This window comes from Fundulus heteroclitus, chromosome 23 (genome assembly GCF_011125445.2).
Source record: "Fundulus heteroclitus isolate FHET01 chromosome 23, MU-UCD_Fhet_4.1, whole genome shotgun sequence".
Lineage (NCBI taxonomy): Eukaryota > Metazoa > Chordata > Actinopteri > Cyprinodontiformes > Fundulidae > Fundulus > Fundulus heteroclitus.
This window is the reverse complement of record NC_046383.1, coordinates 6,599,511-6,609,790: the sequence shown is the minus strand read 5'-3', so window position 1 is coordinate 6,609,790 and position 10,280 is coordinate 6,599,511. Positions and strand designations below refer to the sequence as shown.

The following is a 10,280-nucleotide window of genomic DNA, read 5'->3' as shown; positions in this document are numbered from 1 at the left end:
AAAGATCTCTGTAGCCATCACCCCAAGCCAAAGGAGCAGTTACGACCCTATTGGACAATCAACAGCTGATGGATCACGATCTTCCTACTTTTTGATGGGCAATAACTGTCTTCTGACGCTTCCTCTGCAACATGTGGCGTCAGCATGTGAGTTTGCCGCTGCAGCAGTGTGTCAATTCACAAACTGTGGACTCAGTATTTCCCAGCTAACGCTTGAGGTTACATTATTCCTAAATGCTTGTCCTTCTGTTTGGTTTCGGAGGGACTGAAACCAGGATTTAATCCTTAAACTGTTGTACAAATTGTATTCTTTTTTTCAAACTTTTAATGATTTTTTCTTTCATTTATGTGTGAAATATCCTTTTTTCCTCATGTCGCCACTCTTTTGTACAGTTAAGAGTTTAAATGCCAAAATGTGCCATGCCTTATTGCCTTTTTTATTCCTGCTTTTTTAAAGTCTTTGTATGTACCATTTGCAAAATCTGTATGTTCTCTGTTCAAACTGACCTCGCAAAACTTCATCAGACACTTTAAAAAGGTGGCTCTGTGGCGTTTAAAGGCCATTTATCATCATTTTAGCAATTGTTGTTTTTTCTGTTTGTTCAGGCTTGTAGCTGACAAAAGTTATCTTCTCTCAAATTGAGAACTTTGAAAGAAAAGCAATCACAAGGCAAGTAATAAGCTGCTGAAGATCAAGGTGTTTTAATGCTGAAGTCAGGTGTGGGTGTATGACACAATGGCCGCCCAGAAGGACAGTAGTGATAGCACAGTCTTGAGCTCAAATGTGAGTTCATAAAGTGGACTTTCTGAACTTGGAGTGCGGCTCGACAGTCAGACTGCAGCTCCAGGCAAATGCTCTCATTCGTTTTGCTTAGAGGAAAAAAAGAGTTGCAGATAAATGGAATTATCGCGGCTAAATGTGCTGGAGAATCACAGTTATTAATTTACCGGGGTCTTTGGGCATCAAAAAATGTTTTGTGCTGACAGAGGGCATAAAAAAAGCAAAGAAAATGAAGCAAAAGAAAAACATTTTCTTATCGAATAAACTTGATGCTAACAGGGTCCTTGAGTGTTTCAATAATCTGACTGCTGAGTTCCCTGTTCAAGCTGCGTATCTGTTTTTGCCGTAGCCTGATCTGTGTAGTGTCCTCTTCCTCCAGTTATTGTTTCTTCCTTCCTTTAAATCCAACTTTCCTGATTAATAATCCTGAATCATAGAGATTGCACTAGAGAGTGTTTGCTTTGTTCATTTAGGAGAGAACTCGTTCTGACCTCCGATTTACTTCCATGGATTTCCATCCACGTTTTCTGCATAGTTTGTTTGTTGCTAAAACGCTTGTAATCCCTGTCTGACATACTCTTGTTTAAAAGGTAAAGAGTCCCTGACATTTTAAAGGTGTGACTAAAAATGGACTTTATTTCATAAAGTCGGTTTTAAAACTCTCATCCCCGTTTTAAACACTGAGTGATTCTTTTTTCAAACTTTCAACCTTTGTAGATATTCCAGCTCTAAAATGTGATTGTCTTTGGCCTTTATCTACAGATCCACCTATGCACCACTGAATGTGCTCTTTGCTTGCTGCTTTACCTCTTTCACTGTGTTTCCCCTTATCCTTGCTGCTCTTCTTTGTTTATCCCTGAATGTATGAAGTGCTGAAAAGGCAGGGGGCGACATTACCCCCCTGCATCGATGGCAGCAGCTGTTACTTGAAGGATGATATCGTAAGAAGCTTATAAACATGATAGTGATCGAAGATGACGTATTCCTTGTAACATAGTCAAACGCAAAATGCCGCAATCTTCAAGATGCTCTACGAGGCGACTGTCATTCACAGCACAGGCGAGAAGGATGGAGGACGGGTGAGACACAATAAAGCTGCGTTTACTCAATCAGGAAAAAAATATCCCTCTCTCAGCCTCATAGCTCAGTAACTTTACTTCCTCTTTAAAAGGGATCATATAGAGCAAATATATATATATATATATATATATATATATATATATATATATATATATATATATATATATATATATAATGTAACATGTAATTAAACATTGATTGCAGACTTACATAGTTTCAATGTTCCTGATGAAGGCCACAAGCCAAAATGTGTTGGTCTGCTAATAAAGTCGTTTTCTGGTATTTCAGGTTTTGGTCCTCCCCTTCTATATGATTCACTATATCAATTGAGCTGCCATGATAGGCTGTTCTTTGAATGGAAATGAGTGCAGAAAGCAGCAGAGACTGTTGTACAACACACAACTCCTAAAAATGCTAAATTTTTCTACTTCTCTGTCATCTGTTTTCCTTCATATTGTATAAGTATCTGTTCTGTCCCAAAGGAAATTACATGTTCTTGTGTTCAAGAAACTATGCATAACTATTCAGACACTTTTGTTAAAGTGATGTAACAAAATCAGAATGGCTTCACTTTTTCCTTTTTCTTTTTGTCCAAAATGCTGCAAAATTTGCACAGATGTTACAAAGGGCAAAAAAAAAGTTGCTTGAATCCTGCTGAGCCATGTAACATATGCTTGGTGCAAAAAAAATGTTTTTCTCTTTTTATCAAAATGCATGGCCGTTGGACAATGGTTGTAAGACATACTTTTTAATTATAATTTTTTTTGAATAGCTTTGGTTGTATAAGAAGTAATCTAATGATATTAACATGTATTGAAATAGTCGTTTTTAAGGATAGCAGAAACTTGTTAACACAGCAGTTGTAAAATAATATGTCTGGGTTCTTGTTTCAGAAAAAACAGATGTAAATAAATCTCTCTTGGATATTTTTAACATTTTTGGTTGGAATGGATCTGAAGTTTTGGTCCTAAAAGGTTTCATTTTAGGTTACTGGTACAACACACGTAAAATGCCACTTGCACACATGCAGCCATTAGTTTATCTTTGTTTTGGTATAATTGGCTGGTATGGCTTACATTTGATGTGCTTGCTGTGTTATAGTACTGCAGTAAGAACTATTTCCCCTTAAACATACCCACATGTTTTTCACATATTTATATCTCCTTTCATATATACAGAGAACTGTAGAAAACAGGAACAGCGAGGCCACCAAGTCTCCACAACAATCAGTACACACCATCAACGTGACAATTGGTTAATTAAAAGTGATGCCAGGAAAAAAAAAAAAAACACCATCATGATTGGGAACAATTGTTTTTGTTCTGATGAGACTAAGATTTACCTTTTGGCTACAAATGCTCCGGGTGGGTCTAGTGTGAAACAAATGACAAATGAAATAAAACAAGCGCTATAAAGCAAAACTATAGACCAATCAGATCAGTGACGTCAAACTGCAGCCCCTGAAGACCAGCATCCTGTAACTTTTAGACGTCTCTGGTCCAAACCACCTGATTCAAATGACTGAATTTCCTCCTCAGTGTGCAATCAAGTTCTACCAAGTTCTGTGTACGACTCGATCATTTGATTGAATAGGGTGACCCATTAAAAGTTGTAGGACACCAGCACTTGAGGACTGCAGTTTGACACTACATGTCGTAGAGAGATTGTGCAAAGAAGAATGTAAATAGTTTCTCTCTGTATGTGAAATGTTTTTGCAAAAGACTAAATGCTTTCCACTTGGCATAAAGTTGTTTTTTATGGTATCAACAGCAAGGCTACCATAACTGTGCCACCAGTACTTTTCTTAAAATAATTTTCTTAAAATTATATTTGAAAAGCTGTTCTCAAATCTAAGGCATGGATTCTTCTAAAATGTTTTTTTTGTGTGCAGATTTGCTGCTGCAAAGACAGATTCATTTATTTTAAGGTGATTTGAACGTCGTTATCAGTGGTGCCAAAGATGTGGCCTGCGCTGCGTGTCAACATTCATGCTTGCACACGTACACACACACGTACACAATCACGAGTCCGGGTATTCCACATCCAAAGCCAGCCTGCGTTTGGTTACACTCATCACGTATTTTATCCAGCTGTAATAAACAGACACCCGGGTGTACACGCCGTACTTCCCTTTTTTCGCACACTCCTCCCCCCAACTCACAATCCCCGTTAGGAACCAAGTGCCATGAAAGCTGTTGGTGTGAGGACCCCCGCTGTCCCCCTGGCAGGCATCTTTGGCCTCGTCGTAGTATCCAGAACAAAACATAACAGGAGTGATCCTTTCATTGCTGCTTTTTTTACACTCCGTCTGATCTACCAGGGGAACCTCGATCTTCTGCAGGACGTTTGAAGAGGACCCGAGGTAGCGCGTGCGGCCCCAGCCGCTCACTGTTGCTGAGGACGATTGTCTCACCAAGGCCTCGATGAAAGCCATGGGTCCGATGCAGATTGGTCTGACTGTTGCAGAGAAGCTGATGGGGGCTTTGAGATACACCAGGGCGATGTCGTGGTTGTACAAGTTAAAACTTGCGTTGTAGCGCGGGTGTGCGTGTTCCTCCATCACCTCATAATCTTGCTCTCTGCCCTCCTTGATAGCTGTGTTATGCTCCCCTGTGGGCAGAGAAATTTGATAGAGATTTAGACAATTAAGCAATTTATGCTCTAAATAGAAATCATATTAAGCACATCTGACATAACTCTTAAAAAGAAGATGTAATAAATTTGTTCAGCACATATAGCAGCTACCACCAATGTTACCTAACTGAGTTAGCTGCTGTAATGTTACCCAGCAGTGGTTTTAGCTGCAAAATTCACCCACTGAGGCCATTTTGGCCCGGGCTCTTTCTCACTGTTCAATCAGGAAGACTGACCTCACTAAGGAAAGTGATGTCTGCAGGGCTTTAATTGTTTTGGCTCCTCTATAACCTCCTAGCTGATCCTGCACTCTTTGAATGATTTTGGTAGGTCATCCACTCCTACGGACGTTCTCTATCCCATGTTTTCTTGATTGTGGATTATGGTTCTAACTGTTTTGCTGGAGTCTAAAAGCCTAAGAAATGGTTTTGTAACTTTTCCCTGACTGACAGATGTCAGGGACTTTGTTTACCATCTGATCATATAACTTGTTAAGATGTGTTGCCTTTTTATATTCTTTGGCCCACGTCCTGTTGTTTGTGTCTGTTGAAAGGAGCTATAAGTTAGCCTCGTGAGACCATCCTGATCTCGCGAGCTTTCAAGGTTTCACTCGCAGATCAGTCTGGATACTCTCCGTTAAAGAAAATTTGGAGCCGTTCATCAAACAAACGTCCAATCAGCGTTGGCTTTGAGGCGGGTTGAGGTGTGACGCAACGAGAAGACGCGTCAGTTCAGTCTAAAGAACATGGCGGCTTCAGCCGATGAAACTAGCGTTAGCGTGGCTATCGAGCAAGTTTTATCGGAATTACAGAGTATTTATTTGCTGAGCTAACGAGCCTTTACCTGCAGCAGCAAGAGTAGCTTGGCTTGTGCTTGTGTTTTGGTCGTCGCTCGTAACAAAGCGACGACGAAGCATGTTGACGAGTACGTCATATGCTTCGTTAATCTGATTGGTTTATTTGGCCCGTCTATCACCAACATAGGCCAATCAGCTAACCAGTATTTTCGCCCCTTCCCAAAATTACTTCAACGGAAGGTTTCCACTTCCAGATGGATATGCGGAGCAAATCCATCTGGCGGAGTCAGGTAAGCTATAAGTAAGAAATTGACTAAAATTAACCGAAATCATTCTCATTTTTCACCTGGGATGGAAGTAACATGCCCTATAAACATTTGGTCCTCTCCATCAACAATGTATTAATCACGTTTTTCTCCTTTCAGACCTAGAGGTACGGTCCAGAACTACTGAGTGTAGCCCGTGTTTACTTCCTGGTTCCTGAGCCAATCATATGAGAGTTCCCAGGATTCCGAAAACAGAGCATTTGGTATTTTATCTTAGCAGAAGAGCAGCAGCAACATGGAAGCCAGTAAGAGAAGCGGACCAGAAATATGAACAGAATACGACATCATGGACCTGTCCTGTGGAAGTAAGAATACAGATGGATTTCACAGGAGCAACGTACGAAACAGCATAGGCTGTTGTCAGTGGCAAGCTGTTGTGTGTTATTCCGATTTAAACACCTGGTGTCATTTTTACTTATTGCTCCTTTAAGTAATTTTTGATTCTACACATCTGGCAGTAAATTGTTGCTAAACTCAGCACTCCAAAAAATGTAGTCAATCACAGCTAAGTCGAGATTCATGACAGTGGCAATTTTAAATTGTCATTTTAACATAGGGATAGGTTGGTTTGCATAGTTTATTTTTTTCCTCTTCTGAAACATTTTAGTGTGCCACATCCAAAGTGTTTGGTGCATAAAACACCATCTCATCATCTGACCACAGCACAAGGTTCAATTTAAAGCCTGTGATATTCAAAAGGTCCACACATTTACAGTTGTAATGGTAGGAGATGGAAGGTACTTTCCTAGAAAGCATCCGAAACACCCAGTCTGTATGCAGATACAGTATTGTGGTTGCAATGGAGACAAGATCTCAGTGTGGCATTCTGTGCTTTATTTTTCTTACAATAAACTTTTACCTCCATCACCACCTTGTTCGCGGTGCATGAGTTAGGGTCCCGCCTTGTTTATCTTCATTCCAGGCGTTTTCATCTGTTTAATCTTTGAGCTTGCTGTAAACATGTCACTATTTCAGAGCTTATGAAGACCAACACAAGTGTGCCTTCCTTGAATTAAATGATCCCTTGTCCTTCCTCTTTAGGGTTAAACATTATTGTGCATGTGAAAAACTTTAAAGGTGAAGTATAAATAAAAAAAAAATTCTGGAAGTTGGTAGGAGTGCCATTAAATGTGGTAGGCCTACCCATTATTTAGTTAAAAATACAATTATTTTCTGAGGTGTTTTGTGTGCGTTTACTCAGCTTACATAGTGTAGTTAATGGTCTACATTTTAGGAACAGGTTGTACTGTTGCAGATATTTTACCTCCAGCATAGCAGCTCAGTGTGTCTGTGATTTTCTTACCCACTCTGACCACGTAGGAGCCGTGCGCCTCCACCAGACAATGAGCAGCGGTGATGATCCAGCGCTCTGAGAGGATGGAGCCCCCACAGAATAACAGACCACTGGGATGTGCTACCAGTCCGACCTGGAAGTAAAATGAATGAACAGACTCGGGGATAGAAGCAGAACCTTGCTCGCAACAAAGCTCCCGATGTTTCTGCATCTGAAAAGTACCTGCCATGGGATCTCTCCTGGAGCGACTGCCCGCCCACCAACTATACGTTTGAAAACGTTGGGTGACTCTTTAGAGGGGATCTCAGAGTGATTGTAATCCCTCAAGGGCACGTCACTTAGAGACTGATTGTGATCAGAGTAGTCATAGTAGTCATCTGGCTCTGCGGTACTGGCTGCCGTTGGAGGTGAGGGCGCAGTATTCGTCATGTTGGTTACCGGTGTGCTGTTCCGGTGGTTTGAATAGCCAGCGACGTCGAGAGACCTTGTGAATGGTCTCACAACAGTTGGTGCTGTTCTCCCACAGGGAAATTCAACTGATGAAGGAAAAGAGGTTTAAATGTTTAATGGGAAGTAATTGTTCATTTTTATGGCTTTTAGCTGAACATTTAAATCCATACCTGTTGCGTCACAGCTGACCCCATCCGGCATCAGCTTATATCCTGTCGCGCAAAAGCATTTTGCCCCATAGGTTCCCATTGTTTCACAGAAGTGCATGCAGTCTCCATTGTTTACATCGCATCTTTTTATTAAGACTGGGTGAACAAAAAAGAAAAATTAAAGAAAAAGAACCAGGTTTATGCTTCGCTGAGCTTTTTAAGCCTTGAGAAACCCCCATGGTTCAGTCTTTCAAAAATCTGAAGTCTATTCCAAAAAGAAAAAGGTGACAAAGCCCGAAAATGGCGGCAATTAATTTGCATTCAACTCCTTTGAACCAATACTTTGTAAAACAACCTTTCACTACACTTAAAGCTGGAAAACGTTTGTGGAGTGTCTGGTTTTGGCCATTTTGGTACCTCCAGACGCTGACTGGTTTCTTCCCCATTCTTTGTAAAAATAGCTTAGTCAGACGGACGGAGAGCAGCTGTTAACAACGATTTTCAAGTCTTGCCAAAGAATTAGTCTGGACTTTGACTGGGCCATTTTAACACAGGATTATGCTGTGGCAGTATGTTCAGCGTTATCTTGCTGAAAGCTAATCCTCCACCCTTGTCTCAAGTCTTTTGCAGCTTCTATTCGGTAGTTGCCCCATAGCAACTCTGTGTAGTTTTCCTGTCCCTGCTGAAGAAAAGCCTTCTCACAGCTTGATCCTGCCACTACCAGATTTCACCATAGGATGTTGTGTTCGGGGCAATATACAATAGTGGTTTTCCACCACTCCACTATGTCGTGTAGCATGTGTTGTACTATTGCATGTAGGCCAAAATGACCAACTTTGGTCTCATCTGAAGAGAACCCCTCCTGTACATCCACATGTCCTCAGTGTCCATTACACGACTTTTGACAAACCTCAAGCTGAAACTGTTATGGCTTTCTTTCACTGGATGTTATTTAGGGGCATCCAAGTAAAGGGGCTAAATATGAATGCTTGCCACACTTTTCAAATTCTTTCTTATTGTTTCCAGTTTTGAAAACCAAGTATACTTTGCGCTAACAATTATGCAGTATTTGTGTTCATCTATCATCTAAATTCTGATTGGATATTTCAAATTTAGTGGTTGTTACATGACAAAATGTGAAAATCTTAACGTTTTTATTAATTAATTAATTAATTATTTTTTTACTTTTGCAATGGACCTTCACATAAAATATTTTCACAAAAAAAAAAAAAAAAAAAAAAAAAAAAAAAATATTTTCACCACAAACATTTTTAATACATAACACCACTGCTGGTCATCCAGCTATTTAGCATGCGTCTTAAATGGTGTTTCATGCAAGAAGCACCTCAGAAAATTGTGCATATTATCAAACAACCTTTAGTTTTTGCAAGATAAAAACAAAAACAAAAAATCCTTGACCACAAATTCTTCCTTTTTATGCTGTGAAATAAATAAAACCCAGTTCAGTTTGGCCGCCGCTCACAGACCAGTTCAGACGCTGTTTTCAGGACATCGAGAAAGACAAACAATCCAATAATGTAACCCAAAGCCAGACTGTTGCTCAATATGAGCCACTTATTGAATTTAGGAACAAGAGAACAGACCATTTGGTATTTTAGCCTTTGAAGCTGATGCCATGCCACGAATAAATCTGGGTCGTATATCAAAGAAAAATCTAATTTTGTTTGATCAAAAACTTGTGTCCAGCCAGAGAAACATGCACTCACCGATCTCACAGTTCCTGCCCGTGAAGCCAGACTTACAAGTGCAGGTGTAGTAGCCAAGGTTGTCTTTGCACGTTCCCTGGTTCAGACATGGGCTTGAGTTGCACTGATTGCCATCTAATGAAAGTCAAACACAGGGTCCTAACTCATAGTCGTCCATTTTATAAGACATCAGTAGACATAAAGTCCAGTAAAACAGGTTCTCCCTGTGGGTTTGTCTGAAATAAGCACTTTCCTTTCCTCTCCACAAAACATCAGTTTACAAGAGAACTGTTTTAAATGATACCTTACCTACATATCTTGACCAGAACTCCATCTAAAAGTCAAAAGTAAATCATGAGCACAGCCAGCAAGGATATGAATTTGATCCAAACAAAACGATTAAATACTCACAGTCTTTTCATCATTCTCAAATATCTCCCTGGCCTCTTCCAGGTTACATTTTTCCTCTAAACATTCTCTTTCTAAGTTTCCCTGCAGAAACTCCTCAAACACGCCGGTGTTGTAACGTTTGTGTCTGCTGAGGACGCTGTCTGCTGCCTTCTCAGAGAGAAATACTGGCCTTGGGGCTAGATATAAAACAAAATATACTGCCTGAGACCTTCATTACCCTCATTCTTCAAATCATAGAAAGTCATTTATTACCTCCAGAGCCAAGGTGAAAGTCCAGAAGGAGTAAGGACAGAAAAGCTCCTGCCATCCTAACTTTCAGTGTAAATCCGACAGAAACACTTTTGGCCACAGCTCCAAAGTACAAGTCTGTGTTTGCACACATGCACTCGCAATTAGCCGCCTGCTTGTTCAGAGAAAAAACAAAAACAATCTGTCTATCTGGGAAACCAGTGAATCAACATCCACGAAACAAAAAAGTGCCGGTTTTTCCACTGTTGTTTAATGTGTGTTTACTGGTAAATAATGACAGTGAAACAATGTTGAACACGAGTGCTGAAGATCTGCAAGTCATTCGGGGACAGCGACTACTGTTACAGAAAATAAAACACTCGCTGTGCCCTTGTGAGACTTTGTCACTATTTCTCTTCTGGGACA

General features: G+C 40.3%; 1 protein-coding gene and 1 long non-coding RNA gene across 2 annotated transcripts; one reads left to right on the top strand and one right to left on the bottom strand.

Annotated features, from left to right (window-relative positions):
- Positions 1-3,280: 3,280 nt before the first annotated feature.
- On the top strand, positions 3,281-3,723 carry LOC118557492. The gene is made up of 3 exons (XR_004927907.1): positions 3,281-3,350; positions 3,538-3,540; positions 3,635-3,723. It is a non-coding gene; the product is annotated as an uncharacterized LOC118557492 (long non-coding RNA).
- Positions 3,724-3,868: 145 nt separating this feature from the next.
- f9a (coagulation factor IXa) lies at positions 3,869-10,032 on the bottom strand. The gene is made up of 8 exons (XM_012861835.3): positions 9,879-10,032; positions 9,627-9,802; positions 9,525-9,549; positions 9,237-9,350; positions 7,531-7,665; positions 7,133-7,446; positions 6,920-7,043; positions 3,869-4,470 (listed from the first exon to the last, which is right to left on the bottom strand). The coding sequence occupies exons 1-8, from the start codon at positions 10,006-10,008 to the stop codon at positions 3,881-3,883; spliced, it is 1,608 nt and encodes a 535-aa protein (XP_012717289.2). The 5' UTR covers positions 10,009-10,032; the 3' UTR covers positions 3,869-3,880.
- Between the last annotated feature and the right edge of the window lie 248 nt (positions 10,033-10,280).

Coding starts and splice junctions, on each gene's coding strand:
- f9a (XM_012861835.3), bottom strand. CDS start 10,008: ATGTGTGCAAACACAGACTTGTACTTTGGAGCTGTGGCCAAAAGTGTT. Junction 9,351..9,524: donor GTTCTGGTCAAGATATGTAG/GTAAGGTATCAT, acceptor GACTTTCATTAG/ATGGCAATCAGTGCAACTCA. Junction 7,447..7,530: donor GGTCAGCTGTGACGCAACAG/GTATGGATTTAA, acceptor TTCCTTCATCAG/TTGAATTTCCCTGTGGGAGA.